We start from the raw sequence: 24553 nt of genomic DNA, 5'->3' as shown, positions 1-24553 counted from the left end.
AAAACGCAAAAGTATGATTGGCACAAAACATCAGCAATATGAATGTACAACATTTTTTTATTATTATTATTATTTCTAAAGACTGTTGACATTTTCACAGGTTCCAGTTCAAATTAAGACGGGTTTAAAAGAAAAAAAAAAAAGGAGGAAGCAAGCATCTATACAAAACCGACTTAGTGTGTCTAATTTGCGTTCCTGCGTGAGCTACATTAGCACTCGCTCAGTGACGTGAAAACAAGCGATGAGTGTCCTCTGTTTGTAGAATTTACAGACTAAATGGTAATAATTTAATCTAAAGGATTCATTTGGACCGGCAGTGTGGTTACTGTCAGCATAGTTAAGCCACATTTACGCTAAGTTCCGTTCGGTTCGCTACGCTATAAATTGTCCACTGGAACCTCGATTCAATGGACAGAAAATAGTTTCCCCAGATAAAAAAAGACTTACAGTACACTAGAGCAGGTTAAAATGTGTCAATGTGGCGGCCATGTTGGCAGTGGCGACTGTTCCATCAAAAGCAATAGAAAGCATGGACATTAGCGTAGCATCCCCGTAAGATTAGCGTGTCATTTCCACCTATTCATATCTACTGCTGAGTCATGTACACATCTCTCAGTCATGTTATTTTTGGTAGAGTACACAGTTGTTGTTGTTGTTTTTTTCTTGTAAAGCCCTTATCTACGGTATCGAATTATAACAAAGGTGGAAAAAGGAAGCGCTAACATTGTGGCTCATAAACGCAGCCAGATGCAAGTCATTCTCCTCCCGTTAAGCGCCAAACACGGTAAACTTTTCAAACAGTTATTTACAATAATTTGGCACTCGACTGAGCATTTTTAGGTTATGAAACAAGTACAAAACAATTTTGTACTGTATTAAGTGTGTTTTTAGGTCACGAAAAGAAGTGCTTTGATGTAACGGACCATTAGCTCGAACGGGGAAAAACTTTCCACATTTAAACCAAGGTTCCAGTTTACGTTGTTTTAAAATGGCTTTCTTTTCTTCACTGTGTGTCAGTTGTGGAGGTTAGGTTAATTGACTGATTGATACATGACGATAATGATTACGTGATGATAATGACGTGTTTGGCTCATCTGTACCCTAACAAACCTAATGAAAGAAAGTTGAACAAAACAGGATGGTTTGATTTGTAGATTTTCAGTAAATGGGATTCATATTAAACAGTAAATTGTGAATTGGTGCCTACAGGCTGACTTTTGCGCTAGGTTCTAGCTCACCATCGCCACCCTAATGAGGACAAGCACTGTATGAAACAGATGAAAATGCATACCGTACCGAACTGAACCAAAATGTATTGTTTGAACGAAGCCTGTTGGTTCTTGAGCTGCGTTTCCTGACCATTTTAAACTGAAGGTGTCTAGCAACTTAGAGGTCATGTGTTGAGAAAAGAAAAAGTCCGAACCCCCCCCCCCAAAAAAAAAGACAATTCAATTCATTTTAAAAGTGTGAGGATTCAAATCAGTGAGTTTCCGGTTTGATTTGATCAGCTCAGTTTGAGAGGGTATAATTGAAAAGGTTTCTCATTGTCTTTTTTACAAAATAAACAAACTTGTCAGTATTTTAACTCATTTGCTCCCAATAACGTGTAAATACGTTTTTTTTAATGTTCTAAGTGTCCCAAAGACGTATTTATACGTTTTGTTTTGTTTTTGCTCGAGCATACAGAAGGCTTTGATGCAGCCTCTCAACTGCAAAGAACGGTTGCAGAAATGGTAGTTATTACACAAACGGCCAGCAGGTGGCAGCAGAGCAATGGAGATCAACCAGGGCCATGTAGAAAAAAAGCTCAATTACTTACAATTTTGAATAGATTTGTGAAAACTGATGAAACTTAGCTCTCTTCTAATGCTAATTGCTGCAAAATTGCTATTTTTCCAGGTTGGAAAGGATTGTATGTTCTCATATGTAAGACATTCACTTTCAAGTGCAATACTGTAAGAGGAGTTTGAAATAATATTTACTTGTTTTGCAATCATAGTTTGTGGTATGGATTAAAACTATGAATAAAGGTAATTATAAATATTTTGGGATGCAACAATTACTTGCGGTGTTTACTTTCGATGAAACAAATGGGTGTTGTAAAAACTGTACAAATACCAGCATGTAACACTGCATATTTCGTCCTTCTATGTGTAGCACCAAGTCAAGTAAGACAAAAAAAAAAGTTGAATAGTAACACATGGCTTTGCTCAGACACTGTTGAAACTAGGAGGAAGGAACTCTTTTTCTTTTCAAATAAAAACAAAAGGAAAAAAAAAATACTGGACTAAATTAACGCATCTCTCCCCACCAATAAATACTCCGTTCTCCTTGGCTACTTGGACCACTGGATGCAATTGTACCATAAGACAGTTGTGTAAGTGATGTGATTTTTGTTTTTTTCTTTCACAGATTTGCAACCGATATCACAGCAAAATGATTTTTAAGACTCAAGTGCATCATACCAATCGAATGGTTGTTTTTTTTTAAGTACATTGTAGTGAAAGAGCTTTTTGTGGTAGTTTGGTCACAAGTGGAGGGACTATTTTGTTCCGACTCCATTGGGTGAGGACAGTTTGACGGTGTTCAATTAAGACCTACTTTGTTTTTATTGCTAAAGCGGGGTGCACGCATACCATTTTTTATTTTTAAACACCTTTTCCATTTATTTTGGTTACTGTGTTGACCACACACACCTAAGGATGTGTCATCATAAGTATTGAACATGTTTATCATTGACAATTGTTACTCCTCAACAAAATTACTCTTAACATACCAGACACCACCGGGTAAACAATCAGGATAATCTGAATGAGAATTTGATCGGAATGGTAGAAGATATACAATTAGCGGTTTGGCATGCACAGATTCACAGATTAAAAAAATAATAATACATTTAAATATTTTTAATATACGTAATATACGAGTACGGAGCCCCTAAAGTGACATGAGAGAAAAAAAAAAAAATAAGCATGTTTCTTGTCCGGACAAGAAAGATAAAGTTTTTTTTTTTCTCATTTATTTTTTTTCTTCCATGTCACTTTAGGGGCTCCGTAGCTCCGTATTAGAGGCTCCGTAAATATTTAACAAATTTTTAAATATTTGTTTGGGGGGATGGGGGATATTTTTTTCCCCCCTGTTACCACCCCATTTTTCATGGAAAAAAAGCATATTGCATGTTTCAGGTAGTATCTCACTGAGCGGCAAAAGCTTAGGAGTGTTTGCAAATGTGGGGAATATGTTTTTTTTTTTGACTGGTCACAAATAGTTTTTTAATGGTCACAAACAATTTTTCTTGTCAGCAAGAAATGTTGAGCATTTTTCTTGTTGCCGTGACACGAAAAACTGTTTGCAACCATTGAAACAGCAACCTTGAAGGAATCCTCATGCAAACCATTAACTATATTTATATTTATATTTAACTGTGCGTATGCATGGTTCCACTGTACTTCAATTATTGGTATGTGTGCACCCTGCTTAAGTGATGATTAGGTGAATTGTCTCTTTTTGCCGTATATATATATTTTTTTTTCAATATTTGGCCTCGTGCAAAATGAAAACTGGCGCGTGTATGTTAACGTTTATCATCCAACAACACATCTCTTCACTCACCATTGCAAAAAAAAAAAAAAAAAGTCCTCACTTCTACTAATATTACACATCCCCTCGTATAGATGCAAAGTGCAAAAAACTGAATCGCATACTAATAAAGCTCATAAACATGAAAGGGAGAAAAGAGGAAAACAAATCAATCGAAAAACACAGAATGATATCAGTGTAGGAGCCTCGAAGAGCATGCCGGCCACCTCTGAATATCCAACAAAGTAATTCACATGATATTCTTGTTTTTTTGTTTTTTGTTTTTTTTCATTTCCCCTCCCTGTAGTGATAAAATGACTCAAGATAGTTAAGATGCTACCTCTTTCTCGCCTATAGCTGGAAGTATTGTACTGGACTGTAACATAAAACCATAAGCGAGAGAAGTAAAAGAAAAAAAAAAAAAAAAAGAAACAAACGACCATCAACACAAGTCTTTTACACCAAAAATCCTCTCGGGGACATTATTTACAAATGAAGCTGTCATGCTTTTTTTTCTCCGTTTTAAGGGGTCGGTCTTAAAAGCTATCATTACACAAATACAACAAGAGTTTTTTTTTTTTTTTTTTCCTCAATACTATCTTGTCTGCAGGCAACGTCACAAATAAGAGGTTTGATAGATTCTTTGGAGATAAAACGAGGGGACGAGGTTCATCAAACTCCAACCCAACAAAACTATTTTTTTTCGTAAAGCATGAAGTCCTCGCTCGAGTCATTCCGAAAGGAGGGAGAGTCAAAGTTTTCGGGGGGAAAAAAAGGCGGAAGCGGCGCTGGAGGAGGATTTGGAGGAAGTTCAGCCTATGAGTGTGGCAAAGGGCGCGTCCTTGTGCAGGTTGGGGTTCTGCGAGTGTCTGTTGCGGCTGCGCACGGAGCTGAACACCATGTTGCAGCCGGCCACCTTGCACTTGTGCATCTCGCGCAGGTGCACCGTCTTGTAGTGCACGCGCAGCGTCCCCTTGTTGCTGTACATTTTCTGGCAGATGCTGCACACGATCCCGCCGCCGGCCGACGGCAGGCGGAACGGCGATTGCGCCAGCCGTCCGCCCGTTTCCCGGCTTTCGTCCCCGCGCCCGTCCTCGAGCTCCTCCCCTTCGCTGTGTCCCTCCTCGTCCTCCTCGTCGTCCTCCTCGTCCTCCTCCTCCAGGTCATCCAACAGGATGCCTTCGTCGCTGCCCTCGTCCGACTCGTGCGAGGAGTGGATGCTGCCGCCGGACTGGACGACGGAGGCGGCGCTCAGGTCCAGGACCACGTAATCGTCCGGCCCACCTCGGGGGAAGCCGCGGCGGCGGTGGTGGTGGTGGTGGTGGTGGTTCTTCAGGTCTTGGTGGAGAGGGTGCTGATGGTACTCGTTGCCCATGGCGGCGGCGGTGGCGGGCCCGAGGCCTCGGAAAGCCATCTCGCCCATCGGGTCCATGGGGTCCAAAGCCATGTGTTGGTGGTGCCCGGCGTAAATCTTGGCCAGGATCTCGGCTCGGAGGTCCGTGGGCAGTGGCGTCAGTTGGGGGTCCAGGACGATGTCGTCCAGCTCTTTGGTCAGCAGTTTGCGGTGCAGGTTAATGTTGGAGCTGTGCCTAAAGCAAAGAAACAAAAAAACATGTTGGAATGAACATGAATCGTCCTTATTTGGCCTTGCAGTTGAATTCCTCGAATTATCTCCACTCTAAAAGATGCCATATTGTGAATAAGTATTTCAAATATAGTGAAGCTTGAAAGAAAAGTAACCTCACAAGCCAGATTAATAATTGTGATTCACTCAACGGAGTTCTTCACATTTTCAATCTGGGACTTCATTCGGCAGATCCTTTCGAGTCGTGTTAATTTCGTCACGATATTAAAAACAGCACATGTTAAAAAAAAGTCAGGTTGATTTCCATTTGTGCATTTCTAGCACCCCCTGGTGGTTATTATTTGTTATTTATTTATTGATTTATTTTTTTAGTGCAGTTCAATTTTCACAAGGCATGTTTTGGCCCTTTTTGTTGTTGTTTAAAACGCACGTTAATGGTCAGATGAAGGGGAACGTAATTGTGAACCGAGTCAATAAGTGGAGGAGCTAATTGTGAGCATGCATTAGCAAGTGCCTCAATATTGAGTGTTATTAGAGTTTGTAGATTGTTTACATGCATTGCTGTTATGAAAGAAAGCACAATGTTGTTTTTTTTTTTGTTTGAGCTCAGTTTTTTACAATAGTGTGACCTTTTTTTTTTTTTTTTTTAATATGGCCAACCTCCCTACAATAGTTGTGATAATTATCGTGTCGTGAGCTTCATATCGTGATATCGTATCGTGATGTTTGGATATCGTTAAATCCCTAAAAAATATAATACCCATTATAATGTAATACGCAAATTTTATTTTTTGTGTGAAAAATAACAGAAAGTAAATGATATTATAAAAATAAATATATATCAACAATCTAAAAATAAATAATAAAATAAATAAATACAGGAAAACTACATTAGTAAAAATATATTTTACCATTGTAAAATATCAGTATTCTCGATAGTACTGTATCATTTTTGTTATCAGCATTAAAAAAATAAAAAAGGCTTTACCCCCTTATTCTTTACAGTTGAATAAATAAATGATCCTGGTCATTATAAGACCTATTATGAATTCCTTATATAAATAAAAAATAATAATAATTACGTATCAAATATTGTATTTTATTTGAAATATTATTTTAATGATACATAACCTCTAGTTACACTATATGGTACATATGCATTTGATAAATAGAGCCCTTCCTTTTTCCAAATGGTTTCCTGCTCCTGTCTGACTGTATATCCAGTAGCGGCGCGTTCCCTCTCACACCCTGCAGCTCTCCTCAGACAGCGCGAGAGCAAGAGAGCATCCCGCCAGTGTTTACTGCTGTCAGCATGTCTGCACAAATCCAATAGAGTGTGACTCAATTAAATAGTCGGGGCATATTGAATGGGAGTTTATCAATTGATTCGAGCCGCCGTAATGCGATAATGGAGGGGGGGGGGAACTGGATAGCGTATTAGCACCGGGCCCTGGCAGCGTGTATTCGTGTCACTCTGGCTTTAATTAAGTTCAACATTAAGATTTTTGCTGTTTTTACAAGGCAAACCGTGTCATATAACGTGCTCGATATGATGACCCATGCCGGGATGAGACTACTACGATTTCTTTTTTTTTTTTTTTTTTTTTTGTAAGTGAGCACACAAAAAGCCATGCTAAAGGGTGCAAATGCCTTAAAAATCAATCATTGCCTTCACAATTCGCCAGGCTTTATGAGGGGTGCAACACACACTTGTCACAATACAAAAGTGCATCAGACAGAAAAGCCCAGGCCCACCATGACACCTTTACATGTAAGGGAGTTCCATGCAGGGAGGTGAAAAGTCAAAGCAAAATCCTTATCGAGGGGGAAAAAAAAAAAAAAAAAAAAAGATGGGCACATACTGTATGGAGTCACAATGGATAAGTAGAGCTTACCAGCAGTGGCAGGGTTGGTGCAGTCAAAAAGGGTCCCTTTCCTTTAATTATTTACTTCCCTATCCGACATTGTCCTGCAAGAGGTAGAAATACATTCATTTGAGGGACCCTTTTGCGGCAAACGAGCAAACGAGAGCCCGTCCACTCGAGCATCGTCAGCATCAAGGTAGAAGGGCCAATTGATCGCAAGGCTTACTGTAACGTGCGCGCGTGAGACAATATGGCGCTTCAGTACAGTGCAAACGAGCGTATGAATCAGTTTGTTGGATCTGATCGTGAGGCGGCCGAAATGTGGCTCAGGATCTACAATGTACGTGTGTACAAATGGATTTGGGTGTTACGTTTTTGTTTTTTTTTTCTTTTCTTTTCCACCAAAGCCCGAAGATGAAGATGCTGTTGGTGATGCTCGGGTAGGCGGGCCCTATTTTTGGATTTGAAATACAACAACACCATCACTGCTAATAAGCTCTAAGTCAGTCTGCAAGTAACCCATTCAAAAAAACGTAAACACCATATTATATGTTGAAAGAAAATTAAAAAAATAAAATAAAATAAAAGCATAGCCTGCATATCATTCTGTATTTAGGGCCACACTGGTAAATTGTCTGTGTCACAAAAACAAGGAAAAAGGAAAATGACTTTTGCAAAAAAAAAAAAGAAAAAAAAAAAGTCATATTATGAGAGAGATGTTAGAATTGAAAAAAAAATCCACATGGCTATTTTTGTATTGTGTATTATTATATTATTGTACTTTTTCTTAAAGCTAAAAAAAAAAAATACAAACTAAGCACATGAAACCAAATTTTTTTCCCTCGAAAGGATGCCAGATTAATCGTGTAATATTCCAGACCAAAAACAAACCAAAAAAACAAACAAAAAAAACTCTTTTAAAATGGAAAATGTGACTTTTCCCCTGAAATGGAACCCTCTCCCTGTTTTTTTTCCAAATTAAAAAAATAACTTTCTTCCAAATAGCCTAATTCTCACAGTGCATTTTCTCTTAATACTATGAATGAATAGGTTAGTAATATTTAGATTATAAATACACAAAGGCATACAGAAATAGTTTGTTTACGAAATAAGAAATGGCATATTTAATTAACAATATAAAAAGTCTTTCTTCTGAATAGAAAATAAATCTTTTTTTTCCGAAAGAATATTCATTTTTTAAATTAATTAATATACAAAAATATTTTTTTTCAAGTAAAAGTAGAATTAAAAAAAAAATATACATACACCTTTTTTTTTTATCTAAAGAAAAATAAGATTTTAAAATAAAGTGCAACAGTCTCATATTTTCTTTTTTTTTTTGTGCCCAAACGTGGCCCTGATAGGAAAAATTAATGGATTAAAACTATTCAGACCATTAAAACACACAGAAACAGTGAAATTTTCTGTTCATGGGGGGAAAAAAAAAAAAAAAAAAAAAAAAAAAGAATAAAATCAGAATCCACATGCACGCACAATAGTCATAGTGCACTAATCTCCTCATTTATCAGATTTAGACTTTCTGCCCACATGTCCAACCTCCTCCGTGGCTCTGATAAGCTCACTTCCGAATTCGCCTCTCTTCCTCCCTGTCTTCTTCTTTTTTTCTTTTTTTTTTTGGACTATGCAGAGGAGGAGGACGACAAAGACGAGCGGAACATCTTCACCTGTCCCGCCCCGGCGTTAATCATCTTTCAAGCTCATCTCGATTGTGTCAGCATGCGCGCGTCCGACACGGACTGCTTTCTTTGTCTTTGCTGTCATTTGGGCTTTGTTATGAAGGTTTGGCTACAAGTGGGAGGACGTGCATTTTATTGATATTTATCATCTCCCTCCGCTGGTTTTCACCGCCGTGCCATCTCTGATGATGAGCTATGAGTTAAGTCTCACGTGTGACTCGGAATTAGAACGCTCGGGTTGACGCCTACTTCCTGGTAGATTCATTTCAATTCTCACAGTTTATCATAAAATGTATTTAACTCATTCACTCTCAGCCATTTTCACAGAAGCAATCCCGTTCGCTCCCGGCTGTTTTACTGGATTTTGACTGATTTTGCAAGGCCCACAGAATATTGTGTTCTATTGCTATAAAAGTATGGAACGTATCAAAAGAAAGATTAAAGAAAGTCTCTTCTTTCATCAGGAAAAAAAGTATATTTCTATCTGTTTCCGTTTTGCAGCAATTAGCATGAGAAGAGAGCTAAGTTTCACCACTTTTCACAAATCTATTTAAAATTGTAAGTAATTTAGCTTTTTTTTCTACATGGCCCTGGTTGATCTCCTTTGCTCTGCTGCCACCTGCTGGCCGTTTGTGTAATAACTACCATTTCTGCAACCGTTCTTTGCAGTTGAGAGCCTTCTGTATGCTCTAGCATAAAAAAAACAAAACAAAACAAAACGTATAACTACGTCTTTGGGACACTTAAAACATAAATTTTTTTACACGTTATTGGGAGCAAATGAGTTAATGGGAACTGTTCTAATGTCCAAGAAAGTTAAAAAAAAAATAATGAAGGCCACCACACAATTTTGACACTTTGGTCAGTTTCACTTTGGGGTGTACTCACTTTTGTTGCCAGGGGTTTATTTTTTCGTAACAAACATAAAAGACAAACAGACTGCGAATTAGCGGTTGCAGGGGCCCTCACATCCCGTCAGGGGACTTGCGGGGAGCTGGGGAGGATGAGGGGGTGAAGAGTGGGCGTACTCTCCAACATAATTAACCTTCACTCTCTCTCCGTTAGCGCAACGAGGGACTACCCCGCCGGCGCGCTACGGCGTGAAAAGAACAGGTTCAAGTACCTAAGCGAAGGCTAAAAATACGCTAAATTAAAATGAGATGAATAACTGGTGTCCCCATTAACGGGTCTAATAATGATGGCGGTTTGCTGCACTTAATCACGCGGCGTCCTCTTTCAACTCCCCGCGGCTTTTTTAGCTCAGTGGAGGGCGGGCGGGGGGACGTCCTACTCGCCATTAATTCATGCTTGCATTCTTTGCTCATTTGCATTAAAACACTGATTGTCAACGTGTGGTACCAGAGTCGAAAAAAAAAAATATACTGCCTAAGCACAGTTCAGTTGTATTTAACTTTTAAATTCAGTACATTTGTGTTTAATCTTAAAGAAGACTTTATTTTAATTGAATTATTATTTAAGTAGCCTACAGTTTGTTTCCCGCTATATTTGAGTGCATATATGCACCATGGCCCACAGGCACAAAATTCAAAGCTCCTTATATTTTGATGGGTTTGTTGTCTATTTTCAGAGTAATGTTGAACAATATCACACTACATATTTATTTTTATATACTTTTTCCACTTTCACATTAGTCACGGTTCAAGCCGTCATTGGGACGTTTACATGCCAATCATTATAATAGCAATTATTGGGATTTGAAATGTGTTTGCTTACAATTATTTCGCTAGACTTAGACTTAGACTTAGATTTGACTTGATCCCTTTTTGGGATGGCTCCCTCTGGGAAATTTACATGTCCAGCAGCAATGAGAACAGATAATAAAATAAAAAATCAATAAATAAGGTTATTACACCAGAGATTGAATTAATAATAATAATAATAATAATAATAATAATAATAATAATAATAATAATAATAATAATAATAATATTACAAACAAGTGTTTGGGTAACAATTAAAAATATTGTAATCAGGTGTGAAATAAATAAATAATACAAATTGGGGCGGAAAATGTCAGTTTTTCCAGAAAAAGTCATATGAATAAATTTAAGAAAATTTTGGAATTTCCACTTTACACATCAGGCGTAACAATATTTCGCCATTTTTCAGTGAATCATAATTGTCATAATTTTTCCACTTTTTTGTCAAACATTTATGTAATTTTAATAGTCCAACATTTTTTTTAAACAAGCAACTTTTTAAAAATGGTTTTGTTAAATCATTGAGATTTAAAGATTTTAATTTCAGTGTGTTTACTCGTTGTAAAATGGTTTTAGTCTTGCAATATTACCTTGCATAAATTGCAAACACAAATATATAAAGTTAACATGAAGTTACATATTTACAGTATCGCAAAAGAACAAAATAGTGAAACCTGACAAAGATATATACATTGTAAAATAATTCGTTTTTTCCCTTCCTTCAGATGGTTATATTACATTTACAAATTTCTACTCATGTCTGTGCGCTCATGTGAGAGTGCTGCTGTTTTGGTTAGCAACAAAGTTCAAGTGGGTTTAACAGCTTGTTTGTGAACGTAGCCAGTGAACTAAAAAAAAAAATAATCTAGTAACTACACTTTATTTTTTTACCTCTATTTGGGGAGAGGTATTTGGTTCTTCAAGTGAATGACAAATTACGGGCCACTATTTGAGTAAATACGGTAATCTGAGCGCACACACGGTCTCTATGCTTGTTCCACTCTGCATTGCATTCAATAGACAGATAACAGCCTAATACTTTACCAACACTACTTCCATATTACAGATTTTAAATGGCAGCGTGAATATGAAGCCTAACATGCAGGTAAGTGGACCTTTTATATTAATTGCCGAGGCGGAGCAGCAGAAACGAGTGCCAATTAGCTCTTATTGCCACACAATTGGCTGTAAATAAAATTAGCAGGCAGAAGAATGGAACCTGATTTATCTCCGTTAAAAGTAATAACAGGCATTGTTATGTCAACATTTCCTAATCTCTTCGGACTTAAATGGCTTTTTATGAAAACCAGCGCATCGCATTGCCCTTTTATTGCCGCCGTTACACGGAAACGTGCATTATGTCATTAGCGCGGTATCAAGGGACGGAGATGATGAGAGCCAGAATATTCCTCATCTTGTTCCGCTCTTTTGAATAATATGTCCCATATGTTCTCAGGAATTTATCCCCCACTGACAACATAGTAGGGCCATATTTTGAAGGGATAAAGGCTTGTCAGTCAGAAATTGTACTTTAAGAAGAAATTATTTCTTAATAATTAGTTGATAGACTAGAATACAGAGTGACCAAAAGCGGTTCAGGTGCCGTTTACATGACGTTTTTAACTTGTCCATTCATTTACATGACAACCTCATTTTAGAGCCTGAAAATAGTGTCTCATTGGAATTTTTTTGGGTGACGACGCATAAAAGTTCCCAGCTTAATACTGGAAATTTGAAAATGGAAAAAGCAGTATCATTGTTAAAAATTGTGTTTTTGGAAAACATTAAAATACGACAATGTCAACTATTAGGTTAGTGATATCAAACTACAGCACTCAGTTACCACTGTACATATTTTTTTTACTTGTTTCATATTTACAGACGAGAAACGTTTTCCTAGAAATATTTACTTTAAGATTTAACTACTGCATTAAACTGGGAAACCGGTCTAACATTGAGGACTATGCAAAACAGCAATCACTCCCATATTTGTGCTTCACTCTTCACAAATTCAAATTATATTCAGAAAAACTCAACCCGTCACCTTACCTGTGCTCTTTCTGAAACACCCCAGATGGCAACGTATTACAGTAAAAATTTGTTGAAGGATGACTGAGACACAAACTTTTAATGTCATGTGAGTAAGTCTTGAATTTTTAAGGGCAATGATATTAAACTGTTTTGGGATCACCGTTGTTGTTATATATGTAGTTTAAAATTTTAGCAAAGTCACCATTTTAAGACGGGCATCAATTACTCCCTTTTTTTTTTTTTTTTAATTATTCATGGCATGGCTCATCCTTGGTTAGACCTTTCCTAAAGACTTAGCCAAAGAGTAGAGTACTCATCAAAAAGTTTTTTCCATTTTGTTACGAACCTAACGTCTGGTTATCACCTCCTTTATCTATTCTTAATAAATAAACAAACAAAACGTGTCCTTCCTTATCAGGTGACGCCTGACGTCAAGATAACACCCAAAAGGTGAGTCCGTTTTCTCTCCCCTCCCAAAGATACTGGTTTGTATTCCGTTCATGGGTGTGCACTCGCCTGAGGCAACAGCGATGCGCAGCACCTTCCACACGTGATGTTGCCCTCCCCCGTTCTGCTCCCACCGACATGCTGTATATTCTGCAGCATGACGGGGGGCGCTACGTGTTAACAAGCCCGGGTCTCGGCTCGCCCTTCCCGCCACGTGCTAATAAATGCAGCGGTTTGACGAACAGCTGTCAATGTTAATGCATGCGCCTTCACCTCTCCGCGACAAGGCAGGAGGAGAAGAGGGCAGGTAAACAAAACTGCAGCTGGAGGTTCGACGGCGGCGGCGCGTTACCGTGTACGTGTATTTCATGCCGTGCCGACACCTGCCGCTTCTGAACTTGACGGGGAGCAGATGTCACAGAATCAAGCTTATTTCTTTATTTTTATATCGTCTACGTACTAACAACTACCGGGCGATATAATATGCAGGTGAATTGAATGCGAATTTTTCCGGCTTGCTATTCAATATGGACGACTGACGACTGAATGGAAAGGCGCAATTCACCAATATTCCACCTTCACAGGAATGCAACAGAGCCATAACTGAAGGCTGGCAAAATCCCACCTGTGTTTGGTTTTGTGTCACGGCATGAAGCTTCTTCATTTTCTACAGTTGTGTGACGTTTAACATCCAACACTCAATTCTGCTGCAATATTGTGTTGAAAGTCAGGCGATTAAAATTGTTAATTGCAATTAATCGCATGACTTCAATAGTTAACTTACAATTAATCGCTCATTTTTTCTGTTCTAAATGTAAAATAAAATATTTTCAAACACTTCTTAACATAAAAGTGGGGAAAAATATGAAACTAATAGAAATATGGCTGCATCTTTTAGTCATTGATATTGTTATAATTTAATAAAAATGAATTAAAATTAATAAGATGAACTGTACTGTGAAAAAACGAGTGTGATAACTGTTGTGGTTTGAGGTAATTCTTCTGCCACTAGATGGCATAATTGCATTTGTAAGATGTTGGTGACCGTTCAGTGCAGTTTTTTTTCATATAAAGAGTCTTTAACATGAAGTAACTTGTGAAATTCCCGCATATTTTTTAAAATTGTAAAATACAACTTGACCCCAGGCTCCACAAAGTATTACTGCCAAATTTTAATGTGCTGCGTTGCGACTGAAATTGGGTATATGCCACGGAAGAGGCGGGACTTTTCACGTGATTTTGCACATGAGTTTGGTTCCGGTCCGGGTTGCGAACGTGCAACCGAGGGGCACAAAGTCGGAAGCACAAGTATTTTGACACAACCCACATGTCGCAAACTGAACCGGAACCAAAGCTTTAAATTAAATCAAAATGAATGCACTAATTTTGACACCCCTAGTTGAAGGCAATGTCGCTATGCAACGATTGTTTCCTTCGACCCACTGATATCAAAATTTCCGGTTCTGGAATGCTAAGCAACTGGTTTCTTTGCAAAAACAGCACCAGTTGTGACGAATGGGCAGCCTATTTTTGCATGATAAAGACCTTGTCAAAGATCATACCCGTGACCTTACAATAAAGTAACCCTCAAGCACTGACCTGTCTCGACTCCGCCGGGAAGGGAACGCAGCGTTGCAGCCGGCCACAGTACACACGTGCATCTCTTTGAGGTGTACGTTCTTGTAGTGCAGTTTCATGCTGTAGGAGCTTTTGAAGCTCTTCTTGCACACGTAGCAGATCTTGGGATCCGGACTCGAGCACGGGTCTCCGTCCGGAGATTGGGACGTGGGGAACTTGGGCGGGCTGGCGCCGTAGCCCATCGAGGAGATGAAGCTCCCGTGCAGGGCGGCCATGCTGGCGGCGGCGGCTGCTGCTGCCGCCATTCCGCCGTTGTAGAGGCCGTACTGGCTCATACAGAACATGTCGTAAGTGGGGTCGTTGAGTTCTTCCTTGACCTTGATGGATTCCTGGTGAGGCGATGGCGATAGTTGATCCTTGCCTCCAGTTTCTTTCCTCAAATGGCCTTCTTCGCGGCCATCATCGTTGTGGTCACTTTTGGAGTGTTTCTGCTGTTCCTCCACATCCATCATCTCGTCGCGGTAATAGATCTTTGAGTCTGAGGTTTCCGACTCGTTCTCAAAGTCTCTTTCGTGGTCTTGGTCCTCAGAGGTGTAGCTGTCCATACAGCGTAGGTCGCTTGACCCTCGGAGCTCACCCCTGCTGTCACTGCCAGCTCCCTCCCGGCAATCGTCTTCGCTTTGTCTCATCATGCCGCGCAGAGTTATGCCGGGGCTCATCTCATCTTGGGAAGGGGACTGCTGCCCGCTACCGCCGCTGTGGTTCCCCGTGCCGCTGTTGTTGTTGCTGTTGTAGTTTCCGTTCATTTTGAGGTGCGTGTTGTAAAGGAGCGGTGTGGAGTGGTGATGGTGGTGGTGATTGTGGTTTATATGATCATCGTCATCCTCGTCTTTGTCCTCATAGACATCCGCCACGTCGATCACCTCCTTCTCGATCTTCACGGGCATGCTGGATTTCCGAGGCTTTTTCTTGGGCATGGGGTCAGCAGGGCCCGTCGTGGCCTCCTGATTGCCACTGGACGTGTTTACACTATGAGACACGGCTCCCATCTCTGCCATGTTATTATTGTGCGAAGCCACGGCGGCAGCCAGCATCTGTTGTTGCTGGTCCATCAGCGTGGTGCTGTTGGTGGTGGTTGGCAAAATTGGGCTTGTTTGCAGTGAAACCGGTGGACTAACTAGGTCTGCTGGGGTCAGTAAGGAACGATAGAACGGAGGCACAGGTTGTACTGGCTGCACAGACTTAAGAGAGGGGAACACCAGTGGGCTTTGCAGTGGGGACTGAAGCATAGGGTCTACTGGTGGAGTGGTGAAGCCCAGAGGTGGTCTACCAGGACTGGTAAGTGTGAAGCCACCATTTTTGGTACTTGAGATGACTGGTGTGCCAGAGTTGGAGTTGACACGAATGAGGTCCTTGTCACGGTTGTTACGCAGCATGGGCATGTGGAGCCGCGGGTTTGGGTTGGCGCTGTGACGGTTGCGGCTGCGCAGGGAGCTGAAGACCATATTGCAGCCCTCGATGGTGCAGCGGTGCTTAATCTTCAAGTGCACCGCGTTGTAATGTATCTTAAGCGTGCCTTTGTCGTAGAAGGTCTTGCCGCAAGAGTTGCAGCACACGCGGCCTTTGCGAGGGGTGGAGGCCATGCGGCGCATGCGGTGCAATTTGGAGGAAAATGGAGTGTGAGTGATGCACTTGGACTGCTCCTCCTTGACAAAGTGGTGGTGAGCCTGGTGCTCGCTCAGTGCGTTGGGCTGCTGAGACTGGCTTTGGGACTGCTGTTGACCCTGCTGCTGTTGCTGTTGGCTCAGTTGCTGTTGAGCCTGATGGAGGGATGGAGATGGAGAGACTGGGGACGCCCTGTTGCTAGGCTCGCTTTTAGGTTCAATGTTGTTGTTCATGGGGCCGAGCGGTCCGCGGCTCGGACTTTGGCTGGTACGGAAGGGCGACAGGGACACGTCGGACTCGCTTGTCTCCACCTGTTCCACTTGGTTGGGCAAGCTAGGCTCCCGAAGCCGGAGAGCAGATTGTTCCATCGGCAGTCCGTTGGGGGGCAAGCCGAGCATGGGGGCGGACACGGGGTTGATGTACTGGAAAGGTAGAAGGAAGGCTAAGCTGTTGGGGATATTCTCAAAATGGTGAATGCTAGATGGGCTGCTATTTTCTAAATGCGTAAGTAGTCCCGGGCTTCGCGTCCTGTTGTTGCTCTCAATGAACGTCCTAATCCCGGAGTCGGTCTTGGCGGAAGGAACAGTGACAGCCTGACCTTCCTTCTCCTGAATTGCCATCAGCTCCACGATGGATTTGGTCTCACCAAAGCGCAAGAACTGCTGCAGTGTGATGATCTCCTCTTCTCGAGACATGATGGTCCAGCGGTCCAGCACCTTGCCCGCAGCGTCCTGTGCACCCCAGAAGAGACACAAGAGAAAAAAAAAATTATTGATTGAGCCTAGCCAAAGCTAAGGCGGCGCAGATGTTAGCAATTGGTGTAAAGCCCAGGAATAACAAGAAAATAGCAGTTTTCTCTCATTTAGGCATTTATTTCTATTCTATAAATCTGCCCTGATTACAAGGGCTCCTTGATTTACAACAGAGATCCGTTCCGATGGTGGTGACATGACCCGGATATGTACACAAGTTGTATCAGTCAGTCACTAAACTACGCAAGTGCAGTCGTAAATTCATAATTAGAGTAAATATTTGTGTGAAAAATACTTGTGCCGCCTTCTTTTGTGCGCCTACTTAGTTTTGTTGTTAGTTTGTAACCTTGAAATGCCATCACGACTGTCCTGATCAGACGACCCGAGTATGCAACATGGGGATTGAAAGATTTTAACCTCACACCAAAATCACATTCATTGCTGAACTCTTTTGTGACAGACGTGAACTCTCATGTCCGACTCCCACTATACAACACCGCACCTTGGGATCATCGCACCCGTGTGAACCAGGGAAAAATGGTCTAAGGGAGTTGATCGTGCCTTCGCTGTAATACCGGGACATAAATACCGAATGACAAATGTGCATATGTTTGACATTTCCAATCGCTGCATTTATCTTCTGAATTGCTTGGGAAGGGCTTGAATTTCTCCAGTGGGACTTGGATAATATTCCAAATTGGAGATCCCATCCCTAGCTGGGAGATAACAAGCTTTCTCATTGTTAAACATCAGGATCTTGCGCAGGTCTTTGGAAAAGAATGCTGGCCAAGCCTTAGCTGTACTTAGCAGTCGAGTCTTTATCTGTGCTCTTCACTCATTTAACACAATTATCAACTAATGCCTGTCTAACACAAATAGCGCAAACAAAGCTTCCTCTGAGAGCGGGCACAAGCGACATCTAGGGAATAAACACAAGCTCACGATAATTAGTCACATTTGATATGAAAACATTCAATGTGTTCCTTGCTGCTGGCATCTATGAAAGATAAATGGCGACCACGGCGCACCAAGAGCTGAAAAAAAAAAAAAAATCAACATCACAAAGCACAAAGGGCCTGTAAGGAGAAAACAGAAGATAAATGTTTAAAAAGTGAAAGCGAAAGAGACACAGAGGAAGAAAAAAAAAAACTGAAAAATAAGTGTGAGGGGTTTGATTTCATGCCCTCAGATATGGGAGAGAAGTGGATTCTTCTGAGACCAAACATCAATAGTCACCAGGGTATTTGTTGTTAAATATACATTAAAAAACATTTTACACTTTCATTCTGTGTGCGTGCTGGAGTTTTTGCCTGGAGGCATGACTTTAAATTCTAGCCCAAGCCACTATTATTTCAAACTGCATGGCCATCTGGGCATAAGGGGCTTCTATTGGATTTAATTGAAACTAAATAAAAAAGGCAGCATATCTCTTAAGTCACTTTTATATCCATGAGTGGTCACTTGTTCGTACAGACAAGAGTTGAGTGTTAAGTTGAGTAAAAAATGTGACAATAATTAATAGAAAGGTTTGAATCAAGAAATAAAACCAACCTGTGCGTACTTAAAATGATACGCAATAAGCATCTATCTGCAAGTAACAAAAACAAAGTATTTTTTTTCTAAAACAAAAGGTATTTGTAGTTGCTTTTTGTTATAGTAATTTAGATGTTATATGACAGATGTTTTTGGATAAACAACAATAAACTCACATTGGAGATACATGCTTTTTATTTAGCTTTTTTACAAAAAAAATAAATAAAAAAAATTCACGCAACTGTCCTGCCTTAAAACCTAATAATAATCCTACTTCCTGTCCATGGTGAAGTTACTAAACAAAACAAAATTTGTACTTACTAACCCACTTTGAGCCCACTCAGTCAAGTCCACTTCCCCGCTTTAGCTTTGCAACAAAACTGCCATTAGAAGCACTTTTTTACAAGTAGGCACTCATCTCCCAATTAGCTTAATGTGGCCTTCTTCCTTTCCTTCTCCTTTCCAGGCATGCCCCACCTCTCTACCAGTAAAATCTCATCAATCCTCCAACCCTCCCCCATGTCCCCCAGCGCTATGACATATTAGTCTGTCATTATGCGTCCCAGAGTCCTATTGAACAATGCGGCTAAACCGCTGTTTGCCAGGTTAATGACTATTAGCAAATAATTACGACGGCCAAGACGATGGGGGGTACCCCGCTTTATCTGCTAGACAGCCCACTGCTGTTAGTTTATTTTATCTGCCAGCCTCCATGTCGCTTAGAATTAATCTAGCGACGGCTGTATTTATTAATCTCTCTCGGCAGCTGCGGCGCATTCTTAATTCATGGCTGACTCCATTACGGGGTTGGGGCTGAATGGTGTTTAGTGGGTTTGTGGCAGGGGGGGGGTGGTGTTGCTTGTGTTCACCTTGCAAATTGCTGACGACGACGATGAGCAAATGATGGCCTTGTCATGGGCCGGGGCACAACTGTCAGTTAAAACAAATCAGGCTACTCGCGCAATTAGCGGTGGCAGGCGTCGAGCTGTATTAAGATCCTCGGCGTGCGGCGATGTTAGGTTGCAAAGTGTGAAGGGATTAACAACATTACATGCATATGCCAGAAGTAATTACGCATCAGACTCTGTGATTGGCCATGAGCTGCGCTGACTTTTGCCATTGCCCACAACGGAAGAAATGGTATCGTACTAAAGGAGTCGATCGGGGAATTTTTTTATTTTTATTTTTTTAATTTTCACCATCAGTCTTGACTCTGGTTCGAGTCCAGGATCCGGCCTTCTTGGGTGGGGTTTGCATGTTCTCCCCGTGCCTGCGTGGGTCTTCTCCGGGTACTCCGGTCTCCTCCCACATTCCAAAGACATGCTTGGCAGGTTTTAATTGGGCGCCCCGGATTGTCCCTGCGATTGGCTGGCAACCAGTTCAGGGTGCCCAAAGCCAGCTAAGATAGGCTCCAGCACCCAGCGACCCTTGTGGGGAATAAGCGGTCAAGAAAATGAATGGATGGACCATCAGTCTTATTATAAAATCTGCGATGTGTTTCGAGAGTAATATTTGACGCCTAATTGAGCGTAATTTATACTCAGGACACTGAGTCGATCGCAACTGGACTACTTTGTCTTAGAAAGCATTTCACCTTTCATTCGAGTAACCTTCATCAGATCATGCAACAAGGCTTGCTGAGCAGTTAAACCAAGGCTTGTTGCGTGAACTGATGAAGCTTACTCGGATGAGAGGTGGAACCTTTTCTGAGACCAACAGACCTGTCCAGTTGTGATCGATTCAATGCCCTGAAAATGAAATGACCTGAAAGAATGAGAATATCCACATGCAACGTAGTTCAATGGCTGGTTTAGCTCCATTTTTATGGTCACTTTTTCTAAATAATACAATTATGGCTACTTGGTTTATAAAAAGCAAAATAAGGGTGACCAACTTGTGACTTAGCTCTTTGTCTTCGCTTATCTTCAAAACAACTTGAATAGGGGACTTGTGGCCTGCAGTTTTGTACTACAACCAATATAGATACACATTTCCATTGGTTGTCTACATTGGATGTCTTTGTAGTTTTAACAGAACCTGCAGGAATACACAGAGAATCTCATTATGTTAAAAAGCCGGTGGACTTGGGATGACACCAAGCACAGTTCCACAACAACAAGGGCGGTCGGACTGATCACGTTAGGGACGTGGGGTTTCTCACAATGGCAAAGCGAAGCATGGGAACCACATTGATTCACCAATCACCTTGCAGTGGATGCGATCTCCATCGGGCCCCTAGGGGAAGCCACATTGATTTCAAGCCCTGCTCTCAGATCCAGTTTCTTAAAAAAAACATTGCTGTATCCCTGTGTTCGTCACTTCAAGGAAGGTTAAGCAGAAGTTCCTTGTGATCTGAGAAGGTCTTGAACCTTGCCTCTTCCCTTTTTTTTTTCCATATTCCCGTCTCTCTCCCCACCCCGTCTCGGGGCCGTATGAATAATGGAGAGGATCGAGTGGCGAGCGAGGTGCCACGGGGGATGGTTTCACACAAAGCTCACTGCCTGCAGCCATCACATCAGAGGCCAAGAGCTCCCAAGACGCGTACCGTTCCCCCATTGGCTCCCTCGTCGCGGGTCAGAGGTGAGCAGTGAGCAAGTAGCTCTGCTTCTTCCTCTGTGATGGACCGCTGGGAAATCAGTAGCTGTGTCCAGACGTGGGTGGAGGACATTTGTAAGAATCAGAGAGGTTAAAATTTGCACTGTGTGATCATGCTAAATAGCTCGTTCAAGAGATGCGCATCAGAGGCTTTTGACCTCACGTCTACCTTGCTTGGATGCTGCTCTGCAACTGCACCGTGGTCTTTGTCCTTTTGTTTTACTGCTGCCAAATAAATTGGTTTACACCAACAGTGCACAAAAGTCTGCATTAGATTACAGTAATGTATGCTTTCCAGCTGTCTTCTATTACTGAAACAAAAAAATACAAATAGAAAACGTGTCACCTATCTAAGACCCTTTTCGTAAGTTTTGTGCAGGGATCAATGCCATTTTTTGGACCAAATGTTGCATTATGATGCTAAATATGTTCTGTGCAAGATGTACCTTGGTGAACCGTTCCGTTTGATGGAAAAAAAATGATGAAATTGTCAAAAAAAAAAAAAAAAGACGATGGTTTTCATTGTGCTGAGGTTGAGCCTACTAGACTGGATGAGAAGAAGCCGTGGGGCGATTTCACTCCTCACTGACACCAAACCAGCAGGCCTCGCCGTTCAACCTGATTTAACTCATGGCTGTGGTTAAAAATTCATGGCTGTGTGTTAGTTGTTAAGGTGCTAAAGGCACACCAATCGACTAGAGGAAGATTTATTGTCCATTGAAGACTGTGAAGGAAGAGGGGGGGGGGTGGATTTCACCACTGAAGGATAAGTCACGCTCGATCCTTTCCCATTATCCAGGTGGCCTCAGGTAAACTTTTTTTTTTTGCCCTGTGTATGCTCCCACTGAGTTGTCTTTTTTCATTATCTGTATCAGAAAGTAAATCTGTCATTCGGGGAAGAAAATACAAAGATTTCCTAACCCCTGATTCATCTAACCCCTCTGACCTCAGCCTCGCTTTTTTTTGTTGTTCTTGAGCCATCTTTAAAAAGTGGAAAGGACAGTCGTTTGGACACAGCCCAGCATGGATGCAGATGGACAGCACATGGAAGCCATTTAAGGCTCCGGTGTGCAGCAAGAACAGAGCAATCCCTCAGAGTTCAGAACCTCTGCCGAACCCGCCAGCGACTTCCAATGGGAGCGGCGTCTGCTCTGAACTATTGATTGGCTCTTTTTACAAAGCCGCGTTCGCTCGCCTCGCCCAGCTGCTCACCCTAGACGAAACTCAGTGGACCTCACGCTGAGCCAGAGGGAACGCCTCAGAGAATACGAAGAGAGGTGGAATGATCGGAGCAGTCATTTAATTGAGGATGATTCGTGCGATGTGCCGAGTTCTAGCCAGGTCTGTCGCTGGGGTCTGCGAGACAGATGTGGGGGCCGCCGCCGAGCCTTGGGGGGAGCAACGAGGCGGCTAAGGAATGGTGGCTGACAACCTGCTTTTCTCCCCCACTGCTCTGGGATCACATCTCCTTTGTTCTGATTACTACTTTGGCAAAAATTCAGATTTTCAACCTGATTGTTTACGCTATTGGATGTTTTATTGGAAACGGTTACATGTATAAGTACTACTTATTTGCATATTTCCTTACTTCCCCAAAAAAGCCACTTCTGTGTGACAGTATCCAAAGGAAATAGAATCAGGCCCTCCGAAGTAAAACCCTTCCACATTGAGAGTTCTTGGCATTCCTTCTGTGGAGAGCGTACGAGAGGCAAAGAGAATAAGCTAATGGACTCTTTACTTAATGTGATCAGAGCCGTTATTGACATGCTGCCAGGAAGATGCAAGACCATTAACTGGAGCCTCTCTCTCTTTCTTTGTGGTAGCCAAGCCCACAGTCTACCCCCCTTCCACTTTCAGTATTTCACACCCTCAGTCGGCTCACATGCAAAAGGGCCACAAGGGGTCGGGGTGCCCCAAAGGAGCACGTGTCTGTCACATTAACTAGCAGTCGGCCTTATAGAAAGCTGGTGTAAATTAGATATGTGTTAAAGGGAACTCCTGTTTGTTTACAAATGTCAAGGATACAACAAGGATATTGATAAAATGCTGCAGCTTCACTAGTTAGCTTTATGACAGTGCGGGAAACATATTTGGATGTTCTATCATAAGTGTAAGAGTTAACATGGTTACATAGATTGGGCCTTGTTTGTTTTTCCTCCCTTATTCCTCAGGGTTTTTTCAATCGAAGAAACTTTGGGCACTAATTAGCGAACCGACAGGCTTCCCGTTTTGTCTCCCTCTGTTGATCATCGTTATTTTTCGTGGTTTTTACAGACAGGTTTTTACATACTTGGCCAATAAATGTGATTCTGAGTAATAAGTTAAGAAACTACTACTAATTGACTACTTATTTTGGGGTAATTTATAATACATTTATCGCTTGCAAAATATAGGTGACATTGACAGTAAAATGCACGTTATTTGTATGCACAATATAAATATTCATGAATCTCGGGTTTGGGAACGGTGTACACAAAAATGACTAATACTGTGTATATAATACCATAAATGACTTTTTCGCATGTTTATACTCTTCAGTAGATCATAGATGTACTGAAATGATTTCTTGTTGCTTAATTAGAATTGAATTGAATTGAATTAGAATTGATTTTTATTTATTTATTTATTTATTTATTTATTTATTTATTGCTGTTTACAAGTTTTGGCTCCACAATTTTTATTTTCATTATTTTTAATTATTTTTTCGATGCATGTTCAAAATAAAAAAAAATCAAATCAAAGACACAATCATAGCTGAATTTAGAGCATAAAAAAAGCCAAAAATAAATATTTTAATTCATTTGAGAAAATATGACTGAGATCATGGGAAATGTTTTAATTACTTAATTTAAATTAAGTACATTATTGAAAGCAACTTGTGATTGTTGAGAGTAGCAAAATGTAGGACATTGTAGTAGCAATAGTAATAGTAATAGTACAAGTCAAGTCATCTTTATTTATATAGCGCTTATCCACCCCCCACCCACATGTATTCCAAAACCCATATTATTGTAACATTATTCTTATCAGATGGAGATTTTAGCTCAAGTTTTACTTGCGTCTCTAATGACCAAATGCGCGCTGTATTATTAAACCTCTTCCCTTGAATATGTGCCTGGCACGCAGCTTGGCTCATCCATCTTGGGAGGGCGGGGGCGGCGTAACGTACACGGCGTGCTGGAACACATCAACCCTTGTGGCCGGCCTGCTCGGAGGTTACTGTCGGCGTGTGTTTAATGCGATCGTGCGGCCACGGCAGGAAGTGGCGCTCGGGGTCTCCGTCGCGTGTTCCGAACACGGTGATTACTAGCTGCAAAAATAAACAGCCGTACCATCTGGCGCTACGTCCTGTACGGTAACTTACACGGCGAGAAAAGCTGTGGACCATCAAAACGTACAGAATGGAGACGCGTCACGGGAAAGACTTGTCGTCTGCGTGTGTAAAGTTATCCCGGAGAGGAATTTATTCTGTAATTCTGATAATAAAATGATCAAAGCGAAGGAA

At 41.2% G+C, this 24553-nt stretch overlaps 1 protein-coding gene across 6 annotated transcripts in view; it reads right to left on the bottom strand.

Moving 5' to 3' along the window:
* Positions 1-3055: 3055 nt before the first annotated feature.
* The window catches only part of bnc2 (basonuclin zinc finger protein 2), a 214742-nt gene continuing 193244 nt past the window's right edge, over positions 3056-24553 (bottom strand). For 5 of the 6 annotated variants that reach the window (XM_077525199.1, XM_077525201.1, XM_077525200.1 and 2 more), the window contains 2 exons: positions 14525-16899; positions 3056-5168 (listed from right to left, as the gene is read on the bottom strand). In XM_077525199.1, coding sequence (XP_077381325.1) covers positions 4391-5168; positions 14525-16899 — 3153 coding nt within the window. In that variant the 3' untranslated portion in view covers positions 3056-4390. Of the gene's footprint in view, positions 5169-7059; positions 7134-14524; positions 16900-24553 lie in introns of all 6 variants that reach the window. The other variant, XM_077525204.1, reaches the window with a different exon arrangement.

This window comes from Festucalex cinctus, chromosome 6 (genome assembly GCF_051991245.1).
Source record: "Festucalex cinctus isolate MCC-2025b chromosome 6, RoL_Fcin_1.0, whole genome shotgun sequence".
NCBI lineage: Eukaryota > Metazoa > Chordata > Actinopteri > Syngnathiformes > Syngnathidae > Festucalex > Festucalex cinctus.
Note: the sequence above shows the minus strand (reverse complement) of the source record. Positions and strands in the feature narration are given on the sequence as shown.